The sequence below is a fragment of the Aplysia californica genome, unplaced genomic scaffold, assembly GCF_000002075.1.
Source record: "Aplysia californica isolate F4 #8 unplaced genomic scaffold, AplCal3.0 scaffold00129, whole genome shotgun sequence".
NCBI lineage: Eukaryota > Metazoa > Mollusca > Gastropoda > Aplysiida > Aplysiidae > Aplysia > Aplysia californica.
Window position 1 is genome coordinate 1,198,662 of NW_004797399.1, and position 19,453 is coordinate 1,218,114.

The window sequence follows — 19,453 nt, forward strand, 5'->3', positions numbered from 1 at the left end:
CGCAAAATTTGGTGAACGCGCACCGGGTGAGAATAGCCACAAGACTCGCCTGCACTATTCTCACTCCGGGTGAGAATAGAGGTGGCCATTTGCAATGCCACGTTGCGATTAACGCCAATAACGCCAGTGCTGAAAAAGGAAGTGGCTATTCTCATCCGTGGTGAGAATAGAAAAACGATCTACCTCTCACCCCGGGTGAGACTTGCCAGCGTAGGCTATTCTCACCCGGTGCGAAACAAGACCTGCTTTTCCTCATTTTGGAATACTGTCTATCGGTGTGGATGATCAAATTGATAAAAGCCAAGAAAAAATTACGTTATAGCACAAAAGTAAGCTAATTTGATCGTCTTCAAAGATGCTATGGCTATTTCACTGTTCGAATCGAGCCGAACTACGCGGGTCGCCATTTTGTTTTGCCCGGAAGTTCTCGCAAGATCTGCTCCTCCCCTCTCTCTCTCTCTCTGTCTCTTTCTGAAAACTGTCTATCGGTGTGGACGATCAAATTGACCAAAACAAAGTTAAAAAATGATGTTAAAACACAAAAGTAAATTAATTTGGTTGTCTACAAAGATGCTACGGCTATTTAACTTTTCGAATCGAGCAGAACTACGCGGGTCGCCATTTTGTTTTGCCCGGAAGTTCTCACGCTACTCCTCTCTCTGTCTCTTTCTCTCTCTCTCTCTCCACTGCCCACATACAAAATTGTACGCTTTTAGTAGGCTACAGTTGTAATGGAACGTTTGTTCACGGCACAGAATTCTACAATTTTTCTGTTATCACAGTGTAGAATTCTGTGGTTTTAGGGTGAACGCAAAATTTGTTGGCCTAGATCTAGGCTATAACAGTGAACGCGCACCGGGTGAGAATAGCCAAAAGACTAGCCTGCACTATTCTCATCCCGGGTGAGAATAGAGGTGGCCCTGAATAAAATGCTACGTTGCGATTAGTGCCAGTGCTAAATAAAACGCTGTGTGTTAAATAAATATAAGGCTTAATCTACGCTTCGTTGTTGGAAGTTCTGATGGCCGAATGGACAGCGCGTCGTCTGCGTTTGAAGTCAAACAATTATTTTATGAGCATGGGGGTACGATTCCTGGATCTGGAAGGGGTTTTTTTTGGTTTCGGAGTGTCTACTTACACGGTAACCGGGCACCTAGTCTCAGTATCTACGTACACGGTAACCGGGTGCCTAGTCTCACCTAGTCGTAGTATCTACGTACACGGTCGGGTAGTGCGATTAAAAGTAGAAAGATGCAAACTATTTTTAGGTAAGGCGCCCATCTTGTTTTGACGTCAGACCAGGATACCCCTCCGATCACGTGACTACATCTAAGTATAGACAACTGCATGGCACCAAAGATGGAAGTGTCTATGTATAAATATGATGCTTAATCTACACCTTTCTCTCGGAAGTTCTGATAGCTGATTTGATAGCGCGTCTGCGTTTGATGTCGTACAATGACTTTTGGAGCGGTTCGATTCCGGTCCCGGACATTTTTTTGTTCTCTTTTCCTCCTCCCGACTGACCAACAGTTCCATAAATTATATGCCTAATGGGTAGAGTTGCTTTGAAGTTGTTTTTGTTTTTTTTAATGTATTATTTATTAGTGATTAAAAATCTTTAAAATGCAGGAGAGGGGGGGGGGGGGGGCGGGGTGGTAGATCTTATCTAAATTTAGATATCTAATCTAGATCTAGACATCTAGTCCTCCTGCGTCTTTACGGCAATTTTCGTGCGGTCTTCCATCATGTCCAAGTAATAATAATAATAATAGATAGCATTTGTATAGCGCATATCCCCGCTCAGCAGCAGGCTCTATGCGCTTTACACTATATTATTACCCCAGCAGACCATACAACACTCCGAAACATTCTCAGCTTCCCGGGAAGCATACAGTGCAAGCAGCCGATTAAGCGCTCAAACACTAACAAACTGATACGATCTTTTGCTGTCTATAGCCGGGTACCCATTCCCACCTGGATGAAGTGAGGAAAATTCGTGTAAAGTGCCTTTCCCAAGGACACAACGTCGGGTCCCTGACGGGATTCGAACCCACGCCCTTACGGTTGCGAGTCCGAGAGCCTAACCACTAGGCCACCGAATCTAGATCTAGGAAATCCGAAATGTTACCGAAAACACGTAGTTCCATGTGGGTATCCCAGGAAGTGATGACATCACATTACAGTGGAATCCTGTTATAACGAGAGGGAGGGGACCGGAGCAAAATGTCCGTTATAGCAGAATTCTCGCTATAAGGGATCCGGTAATAAATTCAAGGGAAACTGTAAAGGAGGCCTTATCTATGAGTTTGGTGTTCTGTTTATTTCCTTTTGCTATCTCCCCTTATGATGATTTTGTCTTGACAAGACCTCTTGGTCTTACTTGTCAAAAATTGAGTCAGGTTTCTTTCTTTAGCGAGTGGACTGACAGCTCAGCGTTGGCGATCAGAAGGAAAGGGCCCTGGGCTAACTCCCCCACTGTGTTTTCCCCCACCCCACCCCACCCTGTGATGCATTCTGTCTGCTTGCGCACGTCACACATTCGCTCCGTCCATCACATTGATGTGACCTCTCCATCTGCGCATCGGAGAAGTGAGAGGCATGGTAGGCCTTGATAATCTGAACTAGGCTTACGCTGGCCTATCACGCGATGCGTTCTGCTTGTCTGCGTATGCCACACCCTCCCTACTCAGTTGCTCCGGCCTTCATTGTTGACGCACATGGGCTCTCCTATTCTTTGTTTCGTAAGATAACCAACAAGTTTCTTTACTGGCGAGGGTTTGCATGATGTATAATTGGCCTATCCACTGTTCACAGCAGCAGCAATATTCCGCTATAACCGACTCGCATGTTTGTCTGATAGCGCTATAGCAGTATTTTATTTACAAAGGTAAAGAGGAGAAAAAAACGGGGTTTTAGAATTGTGTCTTTATAACAGACTTCTCGTTTTTTCCGGACTCGTTATAAGTGGACTCCACTGTACTAAAATTAGCAGCCAATCAGAAAGAAGATGCGTCTTTTCTACGTTTAACGGCAATAACGGGATTTGCCGGGCACCTAGTCTCAGTATCTACGTACACGGTAACCGGAATGAAAATAAATCAATATTTGTCCTGTGCTGTCACTTGCTGAAAAAAAAGAGTCATACAAACGTCTTGTCAGGCTCGCCATCGTGACAAGTCAGTGAACCTGTGCGTGTGCATCACATTGTGAGTACCGGTTGGGGTCACCAAAGTTCATTCAAATTCAAAGTCTGTGCGCTGAGAAGTATGGGGCTCCGGAATGGGGGGGGGGGGGGGATTAATTTTTTTTTTTTAAGGTACAGTCGGGGGAGGGGTGGGGATGAAGGCAACACCGGATGACAAAAACTGAACTTGGAGTTCTGAACAGCCTGGTTACAGTTAGTGTACGTGACACCAGAGAGTATTTGATTATAATAGTCTCTTGTGACACTGAGACTACATGCCCGGTTGCCGGTTACCGTGTAGGTAGATATTGAGGCTACATGCCCGGTTACCGTGTACATGACACTGAGACTATGTGCCCGGTTGCCGGTTACCATGTACGTAGACACTGAGGCTAGAGGTGCCCGGTTACTGTGTACGTAGACTCTCCGTTTGGTTTTTTTTTTCTTCTCCTCTTCCCGACTGATCAACAATTTTTTCTCTAATATTTAACTTGTCGTTTTCTAGTTTTTTATCATGTAGAGATCTAGTAATGAAACATGCACTTTCTGGTTTTGTCCGCAAGAGGAGCTTTTACCTACAAAGTAGGTCTCGCTATACTTTTCCTTTTACCAATTTAGGCCAGGTTAAAGTTATAGAGATCTAGATCTTGTGGCTTTTCTTGGCCTGTAAGTATATTTATTTTTAAAAAATAATTTTAGGTGCAGGAGAAGAAAAAAAACCCTTCTGGGACCGGGATTCGATGCCATTTTTGGAAGCACTGAACATTAGAGAACGTAGACAGCTTGGTAGAATGTAGACACTACGGCCCGGCTAAATTGAATGCCGAAGCCTAAAAATCTAGATTAGTTGACGTCATGCGTGTGATGGCAAAATATAAAGTGCACACGGAGATAGATCTAATAATTATTTTTAGGTATTGTATAACGACACTGCGGACAGGAAATAGTGCTTAGAGTAAGTACTGAGTTGCACCATTTTGTTATTGTTATCCAAGCGTCTTTTGACTTACTTGCTCTCAAACTCAAATGATCATGATTATATTATGAGAGATGAACAAGACTATTTTTGGTGCAAACAATTACAATGTCAGTGTCAGAAACAATTGTTAGATCTAGATCTACCCATTATTGATCGGAATAAGACAATGTCATAAAAAAGGAGTCAAATCCTAGAAGGTTTATCAAGAAACTGAGAAAGCTTCCACAATTTAGAATTTAGGCAAAACTGCAAATAATATTAAAATGTAGTAACGATGGCTACTAGTACTGGCGTTTAAAATAGCATGGGCGCTATTCAGAACGTGGCGTTACAAATAGCATGGGAGTTATTCAGAACGCTGCCTTGCAAATAGCACCTGATACAAAACAACAAGTGAATAAAGGGACAGATTGTGGCAGTGTTCAGAACTAACAAACTTGGCTTTCTTGGACTTGGAATTATCAAAGTTCTCAATCTTTCAAGTTGGTGCATTGTAGGCCTAGTGTTCAATATTATATATGAGTTGGACTTACAAAGCAAAACTTTCACAGTGCCAGTCTAGTTAAACCTCCTGAATAGATGTTTCATTTAGATCTAGATCTAGTACTAGTAGGGAAGTAGCCTTACTTAAAAGGTAAAAATGGGAAAGTGTTTATTTTGTTTTATTTTGAACTTTCACAAAGGGCTGTGCTGTGTTCAAAGGTAATGAGTAATGTCAACATTGGGATTGTGATTGCATCAAGAATGGCTGACATTCCGTACTCTGGAACACAAATGAACGTCAATTCTGAGGAAAACACAGAGAATGGTCTTATCTCTGGAGGTGACAATGGTCATAGCTTTGGGAAAACAGTAGCATTTGTTCCTTGTTCTTCTGGAGAAGATGTGAATCTTGGCGTTGATGACATTGTTCTTAAAGGTGAACCTTGTTCTAGTTCTTGGTCTCCTTATGTGAAACATGACACTACAAGTGGGGAAAATTACGTTGAAGATAAGAGCACTTCTTTGACCTTATTTGATCTTAAAGTTAAAGAGCAAGAACCTGTTGTAAAAGAGGAATATCTGCTGATAAAAGAAGAATCCTGTTTTGAGTGGTCGTGTGATGTCAAGGCCGAGGGTAATAATTATCTTGAATCGGACATTAAAATTGGATACTTTCAAATAAAAAAAGATGAGCCTATGTGTTTGTTCAGGGAGGAAGAAGAGGTAAAACCTGTCAGAGATACTAATTTAGATCTAGGCAAAAGTGAACCAGTATTGGAATATTTTCCTGACTTTGGTGATGGTGAAGTGAAACCAAAATTAGAGGGTTTTGTCAAAGAGGAAGTGTCAGAATGGGAGGGTCCAGACTTTGGAGAGATAGGAAAGACAGAAGGACAAGTGGGAGATGTGGAGGAGATGAGTGCTGAGCCTATAATGTTTGTTGAGGATCACATCAGTCTGGCTGGAGGACTAAAACTGCATGATACTTCCGCTGAAAGGAGTTTGTGTGTAGAGCAGAGTTCCAACTCACACACTTATGTTGTTACATCCATTTTCTCTGCTGATCCAGCACTTTTGGAATACGTCTCAAAAAATTCTGGCTCTGTTGTCAGGAATCAAGGTTCTGATTTCAGCTTTTCTTGTACTGAGTCAATGGCCAGTGCTATCAATTTGTCAGAGTCTTCTAGTAGGCCTACCACAAACCCAGAAGTGTATAAGGAGGCTGACACGGGTCGCCCAGATGGACCCAGACTTAGGACTACGAAAATTTGGTACTCAAAAGAAAATCCTTACAAGTGTAAAGTTTGTTGTCAAAGGTTTACAAAAAGCGATAAGCTACGAAGACATGAAAGATCACACTCAGTTGGGGCAAAACCGTACAAGTGTGAAATTTGTGGTGCAACATTTACAGAGAGTGACAGATTACAGAGACATGAAAGAACACACACTGGAGAAAAATCTTTCGATTGCAAAGTTTGTAGTGCGACGTTTGCACAGAAGGGTGTCTTACAGAGGCACATGACAAGACACACAGGAGAAAAGCCTTACAAATGTGAAGTTTGTGGTGTAATGTTTGCACGAGCCAGTGCCTTGAAGAGCCACAAAAGAACACACACAGGAGAAAAACTTTCCGAGTGTGAAGTTTATAGGGAAAAGTTCACAAAATGTAGTAGATCTAACCAACTGAAAAGTAAAAGAACACACACAGGAGAGAAAACTCACAAGCGTGAAGTTTGTGGTGTAACGTTTACACGAGCCAGTGTCTTGAAGAGCCACAAAAGAACACACACAGGAGAAAAACTTAACGAGTGTGAAGTTTATGGTGAAAAGTTCACAAAAAATAGTAACCAACAGAAACGTAATTTAAGAACACACACAGGAGAGAAACCTCACAAGTGTGAAGTTTGTGGTGTAGTGTTTTCACAAGTCAGTGTCTTGAAGAGTCACCAAAGGACACACACAGAAGTAGAAAAGCCTTACAAGTGTGACGTTTGTAGTATGATATTTACACGAGCCAGTGTCTTGAAGAGTCACAAAAGAACACACACTGGAGAAAACTTAATGAACATGACGTTTGTGGTGAAAAGTTCATAAAAAGTGGTAACATACTGAAACTTAAAAAAAGAACACAGACAGAAGAAAAACCTTACAAGTGTGAAGTTTGTGGCCAAAGGCTTACATCAATTTATGGCCTGCTAAGACATAAAAGAACTCACACAGGAGAAAAACCTTACAAGTGTGAAGTTTGTGGCAAAAGATGTACCACAAGTGGTAACCTTCTGAGACATAAAAGAACACACACTGGAGAAAAACCTTACACGTGTGAAGTTTGTGGCAAAAGGCTTACGTCAAGTAATGGCCTGCAGACACACAAAAGAACACACACAGGAGAGAAACCTTACAAGTGTGAAGTTTGTGGCAAAAGGTTTATATCAAGTGGTGTCCTAATGAGACATAAAAGAACACACACAGGAGAAAAACCTTACAAGTGTGAAGTTTGTAGTGAAAGGTTTGCAGTTAGTAGTGCCCTCCTGGTACATAAAAGAAAACACACAGGAGTAAAACCTCACAAGTGTGAAGTTTGTGGCAAAAGTTTTTCAGTAAATAGTGGCCTACAGAGACACAAAAGAACACACACAGGAGAAAGACCTTACAAGTGTGAAGTTTGTGGTAAAAGTTTTTCAATAGGTGGTAACCTAGTGAAACATAGAAGAATACACACTGGAGAAAAACCTTACAAGTGTGGAGTTTGTGGGAAAAGGTTTACAGCAAGTGATTCTCTACTTTTACATAAAAGAAGGCACACAGGAGAGAAACCGTACAAGTGTGGAGGTTGTGGTAAAAGATTTGCTTGTAGTAGTCACCTACAAAGACACAAAAAAACACACACAGGAGAAAAACATTACCTGTGTGAAGTTTGCGGTAAAAGTTATACACAACGTGATGCCCTAAAGATACACAAAAGAACACACACACACAGGACAAAAAACTTACAAGTGTGTGAAGTTTATGGAAAAGCTTTAGATCTAATCAAACGAAGGTCTACTCCAACATAAAAGAACACACAGGAGAAAAACCTTAGATCTATAAATATGTGTTAAGTTTGTGGTAAAAAAAAGCTTTACAAGTGTGTAAGAGCAGATAAACTACTAAACATGGGTTATAATTTTAATGTAATGTAAAAGAACACACACAGAAACACCTTACAAGTGTGAAGTTTGTGGTTAAAGGTTTACACAAGCCACTTACTACTTGAGTAACAAATGCCACACCTACTAAAACAAATTTATAAGAAAACGCACTGGAGAAAAACCCTGAAAGTGTGAAGTTTGTGGTCATGTAGGGTTCATTTGGAGTACTTTATACTGTCCCCGCAGGATTGTGCGGCCGCGTTTTTTCGCGTAATTTTGCAACACTTGCATAATTTTGGATTCCCCTCGTTTTTTCATGTTTTTTACCTTTTTTTCACGTCTTTTACCCTTTTTTTTCACAAAACAATTAACGCCTCGCCATGTGACTAAAGGGAAATAATCACCGTAATAAGTCTCAATTAAGTGAAAATTGGTTATTTCCCTTGTTAGAAGATCTTGGTTATGGGTTGGGATTTTGTTCCTTGAGAATGTTCAATTTTGCCCTCTGCTGTTGACAGGTGTCCGTGGTTTGCCAGCATCAGAGGTCCAGATGTCCTTCTTTAAAAAAAAACAACATTTTTCTTACTTCTATAGATCTAGATCTACAGCTGAAAGTTACAGAGATTACAGTGGAAACCATTATATATATATATAACAAGCCCGGTAATAACAGGGATCCGGTAATAACAGGGATTTTTGAAATCCCCGTTTTTTCCTACTCTTTGTCTCTATTAAAAGTTCTCGGGAATAACAGGGCCTCATCGCAGCCCAACCGGTTATAGCAAGGACAAAGGCTCGTTAACGATGTGTAAAAAGTAAGAGAGAGAGAGAGAGAGAGAGAGTAATGCAGTGATAGAGCAAGCCCATGCAAGCCATGCCACTGCAAGCACACGCAGCGTGTGAAGCGAGAGAGGGCTGCGGTGTGCTGCAGACCTTGATCTAGCCCGAAACCTAGCAACACGCACACGTAATGCCTTTCAATTGACAAAAAAATACAAAATAATCCAGGCTGTTGACAAAAAGCAAGCTCCACTGGCAGAGGTTTGTTGTCAGTTCGACATTCCACAAGGGTCGGTTCACACCATTATCATGGATAGAGAGAAGATAGTGGCAGCATACTCCAATGGAAAGTTTGCTCTGTATCGAAAGAAGTTGAGACTACCCGATGCCTATGCTGTGGTCCAAGCTCTTCTGATATGGTTTAAGGAGGCAAGGAGAAAGTTGGTGCCAAAACCCCTGTTCGTGGGTAGCCTACTTGTGGCAAAGGAAACTACCCATGAACAAGTACAGCTGGATTAGTCCACAAATGCTTACTTTCCTTGCATTTCTGATTTAACAGGGATCGGATATAACAGGACATTTTCTCTACTCCCACCATCCGTTATATCAGGTTTCCACTGTATATTTTTTAGGGTTTTTTTCTTACTGATGTGTATTGGGTTTTTTCCAAATACACAACAAATTAGTGATACTGATATGTTCTGTTTTAAATTTTCTGTACATAAAACATGAAAATCATGAAAATTCGTGTTGAAAAAGTGCAAAACATGTCGCGAATGATGTTACGGTAACTTGCATAATTTTTGCATAATTTGGCATTTTTTTCATAATTTGGCCATCTAAATTTGCAATTCTACGGGGACAGTTTATAGGCCTACAATGTAGCAGCAGTCTTCAGACATACCCCCCCTCCCCCTTTGGGAGAAAAACTTTTTAAAGTGTAGTTAAGTTGGTGATGCAATATTAGATCTAGCACCAGAGAATTGTGGCCTACAGAGAGACAAGAGAGCACCCATGAGAAAGGTCTTACTGTGTGAAGTTTGTGGAGTGTTGTTTTTGGAGCAGCAGCCCTAAAAGTAGCACACGTCATAGAGAAAAAGACTGTACAGGAGGGCAAGTGTGCAGTGTAGATTGTGGTAGCTCAAAGGACAATGAAAAAATGCACCCAAGAGAAAAGTTTGACCAACAGTAGGTCATGTAGAAATCTACGTGTATCTCTATGAAGTTTGTGGTGTAATGTTTACACGATGACCACCTACAGAGACACAAAAGAATGCACAGAGGAGAAAAAAAGCATTTACAGGAAAGAAAAGCTGGAGTTTGTGTTGGAGTGTTCTCACACAGTGCCACCCTAGCTAAGAGACCCAAGAAAGAACACATTGTAAAGTTTGTAGTGCAACAAGTCTAAAGCATAAAAAGAACTTTTTAGAAGATCATTACACAGCTGGTTTTCAGTTTTGCTGAATTGTCATAGCTCAACACGGATAGCTTTTATTCGTCAGAACCGGCCTTGGTATGTAGTTTGAGGGGTCTTACCAAGATAAAGAAGAAGAAAAAACCTGACTGCAGGCACAGTTCGACGGATGCATGATTTCGTATCTTCTGTGTTCGACCTTTTATTACCTATCCATGTTAAAATGTAACATAATATGTCATGTATTTAAGTCAAGATTTTGGGTCTTTAAATGAATATCTCATTGTTAATATCCATAACTTCAATTATCATGATATATTTATGTTTATATTCTATAAACAATAATTTTGACTTTCTTACACTCTGGAAAATACATTTCTTTTTCATAGGTCTTTAAAATAGTAGTAGTAGTAGTATTATTAATGTTATTCATCGTTGTTTTTATATTGCTACTGTTATTATTGTTGTTTTTATTATTACCACCGTCGTTATGGCTATCGTTATTACTGTCATCGTTATCATGGCTATTATTTTTAACTATTACTATTCATACATATTATTTATTAAAAGCGATATTATTTCACATTCCCCCTCCCTCTATCTCTCTATCCCAATGAAATATATATATATTCACAATCCATTTAATTCAAGTATGGAGGAAATTATGTCGAAAAAAACACAAAAACAAGCCACTTTGCAAGTTGAAAGTGATTTAAAACATGGGTCTCTACATCTTTCTTTCTACTCCTTCATCTGCGTTTGTCGCGGCAACGATTTTTTGCATTTTTTGATCCGCGAATCGCGGCTGTGATTTTTGCATTTTTCAACAAATAAAGCTACTTCATACTTCATAACAATATTAGACATGTATTTTGATAATTTTAAGGTGTCCATGTGTAGATATTTTCATGCGAAGAAGGAAGGTACATCACATACTATACATTGCTATTTGTCTTTTATTTTTCCCTTTGTTGTGTTATAATTTGTTGGTGAGTTGATTTTCTTTTAAAATGTTCTGATGTGTGTTGTTTTTCTATTTTCTGTGTATACAGCATAAAGTTATTAGATGTGATGTTGTTCCTACATTTTTAAAAATATAAATATATAAAATAATACAGTGGAGTCCACATATATTAACTTATAACGAGTCCGGAAAAAAAGAGAAGTCTGTTATATTTATATAGACACTATTCTAAAACCCCGTGTTTTGCTCTTCTTTACCTTTGTAAATAAAATACTGCTATAGCGCAATCAGACAAACACGCGAGTCGGTTATAGCGGAATATTGCTGCTGCTGTGCGCAGTGCATAGGCCAATTATACATGTAAAACCTCGCCAGTTGAGAAACTAGTTGGTGATCTAGCAAAACAAAGAATGGGAGAGCCAATGTGTGTCAACAATAAAGGCCGGGGCGACTGAGTAGGGAGGGTGTGGGATGCGCAGACAAGCAGAACGCATCGCATGATAGGCCAGCGTAAACCTAGTTTAGATTATCAAAGCCTACCATGCCTCTCACTTCTCCGATGCGGGGATGGAGAGGTCACAGCAATGTGATGGATGGAGCGAATGTGTGATGTGCGCAAGCTGACGGAATGCACCACAGGGTGTACTGGGGTGGGGGAAAACACAGCGGGTGAGTTAGCCCAGAGCCCTTTCTTTTTGATCGCCAACGCCGAGCTGTCAGTCAGCATCGTTAGATCTAGCGCTAGAGAAAGAAACCTGATTCGCTTTTTGATCAAGTAAGACCTAGAGGTCATGTTGAAACAAAATCATCATCAGGGGAGATAGAATATAAGGAAATAAACGGAACACCAAACTCATAGATTAGGCCTACTTTACAGTTTCCCTTGAATTTATTACTAGATCCCTTATAGTATAGCCAGAATCCTGCTATAACTGACATTTTGCTCCAGTCCCCTCCATCTTGCTATTTATAACTATAACAGGATTCCACTGTAGTTATGTTACAGCGTGATCTCCACCAAAAGCCGAATACATGTAGGCCTACTGGCCCTTGTGTGTGGTTCCATATTTATAATAATTTACATGCTACTTTTTCTTGAATTACACTCGTTTAGGGTAAAAAAAACAAAAAACGACCAATCTTCGGAAAGGTGGACACACGCCTTTATTTGTTAATTTTTGTTGTTTATGTGCTATTCTAGTGTTAATTTCATTTTGTTCTGAAACATATTTTTCACGTTTTTACACTCTGTGTGGCTACAAATGACATTCTAGATGCTTAAAACAGAGCCCAAGAAATTCTGATGCTTTAGATTAAGTTACCTCAATCAACACATTGCTATATATATAGGCCCATACGTTATCACAGAGAGATGAAAGCTTGAAAATTAATGGCGACTTTTGGCATTTCTGTGGCTACTTTTGGACATAAAAATGGCAAGCAACAAACTCAGATGCTAGCCTTACACAAGAGGATGTCGATTGGGAGTGAACAAATTTTGCGTATTGAGTATTGTGCTTTGTTCTTACAATTTTCAATAAATGATTATGATTTATAAGTTGTACACTGAGACAAAACTGTACTAAATGAGAAAGGTGCACCATTATGAAAGTGGAATGAACTCAGTAGCGTGAAAAGGGTAGTTTGAGCATTATTATATGTGGCCTAAATAATGTTCCGGGGAGGGGGAAACCCCACAGGTGGCCTAAATAATGTTAGGTGGGGGGGTTGACCTTATTTAGGCCATATGTGGCCTAAATAAGCACTCTCTTTCATCTTTCTCCCTTGCTGGAATGGCTGGACAATGGGTGGGCTTGCTAAAAGGAACTTTGTTTATTACAGTGGAACTCGGATTCAACGAGAGGAAATAGATTCCCCGGGGTTTTTTTTCTTCTTTAAAATCAATAAAAATAACCCGTATTCAACGAGCACTTAAATCAGCAAGCTCGGATTCAACGAGGTCGATTCCATGGGGAACAGCCCCCACAGACGTGGCTTCGCTTATTTTTCTCCCAGAACGAACTTGATCTATTCCCGAAAACCACCCTTTGCACCTGCATCGTGAACTATTGTTCACTTAGCCGATTGAATGCGACCCCTCAGCGGCCTTTTTTCATACCAACACATGCGTTGTTGGCACACGCACTTGTCTACTCTGGCGTGTGTCGGGGTCGGGTGGGCGGCCTGCACACGTGTGACTGTGTCAGGGAGGGGGGGGGGGGGGCACCAGCGGTCCGGGCGTTGAACGTCGCAGATACAAACGCGCCGCAGTCTTTTTTTTTCCTCAGCAACTGATTATTATTATATACGCTAGTATTGACGTAGATCTACGAAATGAATTGAGCGTAGGTCTATGGAATCAAAAGTGGTCGTGTGCTAGTGCTAGGCTCTACACAGCAACACAACTTTTTGGCAAACAATCGAGATGACACAGGCGTGCATTTGAACGAATTGGTCTTTTTTTTTTTACACAGCTCATAATTATGCAGGCATTTCAGGCACTACTTGTTAATGTTACTTCTCTTTACACATTATGTGCTCAGTGCCTCTAATAATCTTCAAAAAACCTCGTGTTTGCTATAACGAACACTCGGATTAAAATTCAACGAGGTTTTAGATCAGCCCCGGCGACCTCGTTGAATCCGAGTTCCACTGTAGACTAGCCCAGGCTAAAAATAGTAGACTAGTCACGTGCTACGTAACAAAGTACATGCATGTCAGTACACTTTTATATCATACAACGCTCATGACATGATGGCACCAAATTCGGGTTTCATTCATGGTCGTTAAGTAGGCTACGGTAAAGTATTTCTGTCCCCGTCGGATTGTGCGGCCGCGTTTTTTCACATAATTCTGCAACATTTGCATAATTTTTCATTCTCCGCGTTTTTTCAAGTTTTTAAATAAAAATTTTCTCAAAACATTTTATTAACGCCTTACTATGTGACTAATAATTGTGACTAAAGGGAAGTTAGCTTGAAGTAATCAAAGTAATAAGTTAAATAAGTCTCATTCAAGTGACAAGTTGGTTATTTCCCTTGTTATGGATTTTTGTTCAATTTTTCCATCCATCAAAAGTTGTTCTCATGTCTGCTGTTTCATGTTTGACAGGTGTCCCTGGTTTTAGTGATGTGCCAGCATCAGATGTCCAGTGGTCTTTCTTTTTTTTAAAAAATAATTTGTAAAAATAATTTTTCTTTCCTTACTTTATGCAGCTGAAACTAACACTCTTACAGAGATTAAATTTTTGGGTTGGTTTTTTTTTCTGACTGATGTGTATCTTTCCAAATACACAAAAAACTACTGGTACTAATATGTTCTGTTTTCAATTCTTCTGTACAAAGATCTAAAACATGCAAATTCTTGTTGAAAAAGCGTGAAACATGTTGTAAATGGCGTTACGGTAACTTGCATAATTTTGGATTTGTCTTGCATAATTTGGCCATCTAAATTTGCATAATTCTGCGGAGGACAGGTATTTTTCAGGAAATTACCCCTTTATACTTGTCTTAAAAGTTTATTCCCATTGGAGTGTGACAAACATACAAAATAAGTGAGGAAAATGACGATAGTAAGGATTAGGAAAGAAAAAGCCACAGTTCCCTGTTGTAGTTCAGGCACAGTTATGAGCATGACATTGTTAGATCAGCCCATTTTTACAATTCTACTGTGCATTAGAACGAGAAATGTCCCTCCTTTGGGAATGGCTTGAAGACACTTCAGTCACTGAGTCAGTGGCACCGCCCCAGTAAAATACAAGTTAAACATGTGTTATAATAATTTAATGTTAAATGTATTCTATCTCATGGATGTAATTATTGTAACTCTCACGACTAAAACTAAAACGCCTATAAAATCTAGTACAGTATTATATTGTAGTTACCATGTGTTGAAATGCCATGTTTGCTCCATTGTGAAGTTAAAGACACTGAGATTCTTTATTGGCAGTCTTCTTTATCTTGCTTGACGGTGGGCAAGTCATTTGGCGTGAGAGGTATATCCATAAAATAATAATGCTGACACATAAGTAGTAGGCTACATGAAATATGTTTCAAATTTCGTTAAAGAGTGTTACAGTTTCCTGGATGGTATGGTTTTTTGAAAAACCACAAAAGAAGTTTGTGAAACTCCTGTATTTTCCTGTTGTTGTCTCATTTTGAAATTTGTATACACATGTATTGTTATTGTATGCCTCATGTCCCTCTCTCTGTTCTGAGGTTTTAGGAAAGGGTCAAGAAATAAACAATGAGTCAGAGTGAGTGACAAAATGTGTGTGTGCCAAAAGAAAGGTACCAAAAGTCAGATTTAAACATTTTGAATTAAGAGTTGTACCTAATAGGACATTCAATGCTGAACACGGGTGTTTTTGAATTTGTGAGATCTCAAGTAGTTTTTAAGATATCGCACGTTTTGCGAGGTAGGGTATAGTATAAAGATCTAATTTAGAGAAAATTAAATTTTAAGTTTATATACAAACTAAACCCCCCCACTGATTCAATTGTATAACATTAACAGTAACAGGGATTTTTTAAATCCCCTTATTTTTCCTACTCGTTGTCTCATTAAAAGTTATCGACAATAACAGAGCCTCATCGGAGCCTAATCGGTTATAGCAGGGACAAAGGCTCGTTAACAATGAGTAAAAAGTAAAAGAGAGAGAGAGAGAGTAACGCAGTAATGGAGAAAGCCCACGCAAGCAATGCCAATGAAAGCACACTCAGCGGGCGAAGCTAGATAGGACTAGCAACACGCACTCGTAATGTGTCATGCACAGGCCATGGGAAACTACCCATGAATAAATGCAGCAGGATTAGTTCACAAATGCCTACTTCCCTTGCATTTCTGATTTAACAGGGATCTGATGTTTTCTTTTCTCTGGTCCCACCATCCCTGTTATATCCGGTTTCCTCTTTACTCACGCAAATTTCATTTCCAATTTGGCATTCTATTGACATCAATACCATGATTAGAATTCAATGGTAAAACATAGCGGGAAGAGAAAACGTGCTTCCAGAATAGATTTTAATACCTTTTTACTTTTAAAAGCAGTTTTCATTATCTTTTTAAAACATACCCTACTCTCAAAATAGAATACTTAGAATTAGAAGTCAAGTGAATGAGAACTCTTTTAACACATTGTTAAAAAATGGTGAAACTGTCATTTTTTTTATTTTTAGAAATGGAAACACATTTTGGTCAAAAAGTGATTTTTTGTCATTATCACTTTTTATCAGCCTGCAGCTCAAAATGTTCTGTGGTGACTTTTGGTACCTTTGTTTAGGCACACACACAAATGCTTTATTCAGTGTTCCAATTGCACATTTATTGTGATTCTCTCAAGCTGAGAAAATTAATAGGAATTAAAAACATCCTCTTCCTAACAAAAATACATGTAGCAGTGAGAACAAAGACCCCCAGTTTTCTCTCTGAAACAAAAGAAGTTGATCGAAGTGATCTCTTGAATCATCATACTCATACCACTGTGGGGCACAGATAACATGAACACAGAAAACTTAAAATGACAGATAGCTTGTGTACTACTGTACTTGCCATTCCCTGACTGATGTGGTTTCTCTGTTCTCGATTAACTCGAATTATGAATGTCATGTGTCGATCACACTGTCAAACCCCAACATGTTTGAGTTACCCGTGCCCGACTCAGCCAACTGTATGATGACTCTTTTGTCCCACTGCCTCACAAGGGGAAAAAGATTGAAATCAATTTATCCAATCTAATGCCGCATAGATCACCCTGACAGTGACACAGAAAAAAAGAGCATTGATGAATTGACATTTCTTCCATTCCATGACCCCCCCCCCCCCCCTCTCTCTCTCTCTCTGTCTCTCACTCTCTCTCTGTCTCTCACTCTCTCTCTGTCTCAGAGATAAAATAGTTGTCACCATCATCGTCGTCACTGCCTTGCCTACGACACACACACACACACACACTGATGCAAAGCAGGATGCAAATCCTTCAACCCTTCAAACATTCCTCTCTTCAGATGTTTAGTATTACTAGCTTCAAACAGTGTTTGAGTCCAACCCTCCGCAAGTTTTCACATTTGTAACAAAAGCATGCCAGCATATGATATTAAATTGTCTGCCAGCTGTTCAGTTATATATTTACGTACAAAGCCCAAAATTTTGTAAATTTCTCTTGTTTTCTTGTAGTTTCTTTAATCTGTTGGATCTGTCACAATTACATGATATTACTACTAGTACTAGATCTAGGTCTACAGGCTCTAGAAATATTTTGTAAAAATTCAAATTCTAAATGTTGGGGGGTGGGGGCGCAAAGAAAAGATAATAATACCAGAGGTACGGTAGGCTAAAATATATAGAAAAGAATGAAATGAAAGGGGGGGGGGGGGGGGGTTGTTTTCGCTCCCAAAAAAATTTGCCTTTTGGGTTTAGAACAATTGAACAGCTTGCTAACAAGTGCACTGCTTCTCCCTCTTTGACAACTCACACCCCCTATAATTAGGCTTACTCTTTTTTTTTTCGATTCCATAAATTGTCATGTATCATTGTATGTTCTTATAACAAATGATAGCATTGTATAGTGCAAATTGTTGCTCAACAGCAAGCTCTGTGAGTGTTACGATCTAAACTATAAATTACCTCACTCTCTCTATCTCTCCCCTCTGCTTGGTTGTCCCATGCAATGCAGTCTCTTACTCTCTCTTTCCTTTTTTTTCATGAATAAGCAGTACAACTACAACTACAACAGCATGGGACAGCGTCACTATTATATAGTGCGGTCAAAATTTCATGGCGCAACTTATTGTCAATTTATCCTCAGCTATCAAACCATAGGTTCTCCTACTTTTCCACAATGAGTTGTATCAATTTGTCTTAACAGATCAACATTTTTGTAAACACCTGAGTGCTAGCTGTATTCTAGAAAATTCCTTAATAAATAGATCTACTAATACTAATAACAAATCAAAGTGAGTGGTTTGTACAGATTTAAAATGTTTACACCACAGCTGGGGCAATACTGTATTGCTTTTGAAAACAAGTGTGTCATGTTTTTCTAATCGGGAGAGTATGCTTTATTGAATGCATGTTTTGAGAACCTTTAGTGCAAAAAACGTGTTCACTATTAAATGTATTTCTTGTAGTACGTTTTGCCACTAAAAAGTATCATTTGTAAACTCTGACATCAACCGCGTAGTATGCGAAATGTGTGCGAGTGTGAGAAGCAGGAAGTGCTGAGAACAATCCCATTTTATTTGTGACCAAGATATCTAGTAGTTTGTATAAATTTATGAAGGAAAGCTTTTTAATCTATCCTCAATTGTTGTGGAAAAGTATGATTAAGTTAAGACAAAAATACAAAAAATTCACAAAGTGCTGTGCAAAGTTTGGGTGACTGATTCACCCTTAAAGAGATATTTGAGGATAGGTTGGGTCACGAATTTTTGACAGCACTGTAGTGTCAGTGTTCATGTGCATGTGTAAGTGTGTTCATGTATCTGCTTTAAATTAGAAAGAATCATTGTGTAAAATAATTTTCTCACTGATTTAACCAAAATAAATAGATTGCCACTTTAACATTTTCAGCATTTTATGACAAACATGTGAAAGGAATGTTAATGCTACAATACTACTCACTACAGTACTGATCGAAACGACAAGATTTGGCCCCGAACTGACCGTAGCTCAGTCCTCTGGGCCTCACACATTGTCCTTAGCTCAGTTCTCTGGGCCTTGTACGTCCCTTAGCTCAGACCCTAGACCTCATCCTGCCCTCAGCTCAGTCCCCTAGGCCCCCTGGCTTTATTAAAATGTATAGTAATACTGTCCTTTGCTCACTCCCCTGAGAAGCACCTTGACCGGCCTAGGTAATCATTAATTGTAATATTGTTCTAAGCTCACTCTCCTGGACCTTACACTGTCCTTAGCTCAGTCCCCTAAGCCTTACACTCTCTTTAGCTCAGTCCCCTAAGCCTTACACTCTCTTTAGCTCAGTCCCCGAGCCTCATTCCGTCAAAAGCTCAGTCCCCCAAGCCTCGTTCTGTCATTAGCTCAGTCCCCCGAGCCTCGTTCCGCCATTAGCTCTGGGCCTAAATCAGAGACTGTGTCTAACACCGTCACTTGTTCAGTCCCCAGCTGTGACGTCTCGGTTGTCTCCGCACCAATCCCCGACACAATCACGGTATCTGCCGTACCGATATCAATCTGTTGGTCCTGCCATAAAGGTTCTTGCACGGCCACATCGAGCTCACTCTGAGTCGAAGCTGTGACCCGACCCTCTCCAGCTGCGATGATCAAGTCCTTTATTCTCTGTAAACTGCTCTCTCCCTGGACAGAGTCAAATGTCAGTTGCTGTTCCCGCACTAAATCCACGATGGAGCGTTCAGCCACTATGATGACAGACTCACCCGTACTGGCATCAAAGATCTGCAGAGTCTCTGTCTGCTCATCCCCTTCCTGAAGACAAAACAGTATATAAGTGTATATAAGCCATAACATTTGGTCCACAGTTTTTCTTATACAGTGGAGTCCATTT

At 39.8% G+C, this 19,453-nt stretch overlaps 2 protein-coding genes across 3 annotated transcripts in view; one reads left to right on the top strand and one right to left on the bottom strand.

Moving 5' to 3' along the window:
* Positions 1-4,898: 4,898 nt before the first annotated feature.
* LOC101856961 (zinc finger protein 436-like) lies at positions 4,899-6,776 on the top strand. Its single transcript, XM_005096467.3, has one exon. It carries the CDS (start codon positions 4,911-4,913, stop codon positions 6,741-6,743), a length of 1,833 nt encoding a protein of 610 aa, XP_005096524.2. The 5' UTR covers positions 4,899-4,910; the 3' UTR covers positions 6,744-6,776.
* Positions 6,777-17,428: 10,652 nt separating this feature from the next.
* LOC101857182 (transcription factor E4F1) overlaps positions 17,429-19,453 on the bottom strand; it is a 29,583-nt gene continuing 27,558 nt past the window's right edge. For both annotated transcript variants that reach the window (XM_005096469.3, XM_005096468.3), the window contains one exon: positions 17,429-19,374. In XM_005096469.3, coding sequence (XP_005096526.1) covers positions 18,970-19,374 — 405 coding nt within the window. In that variant the 3' untranslated portion in view covers positions 17,429-18,969. The remainder of the gene's footprint in view (positions 19,375-19,453) is intronic.

Excerpts from the sequence above, each read along its gene's own strand:
- LOC101856961 (XM_005096467.3), top strand. The coding sequence starts at position 4,911 with ATGGCTGACATTCCGTACTCTGGAACACAAATGAACGTCAATTCTGAG.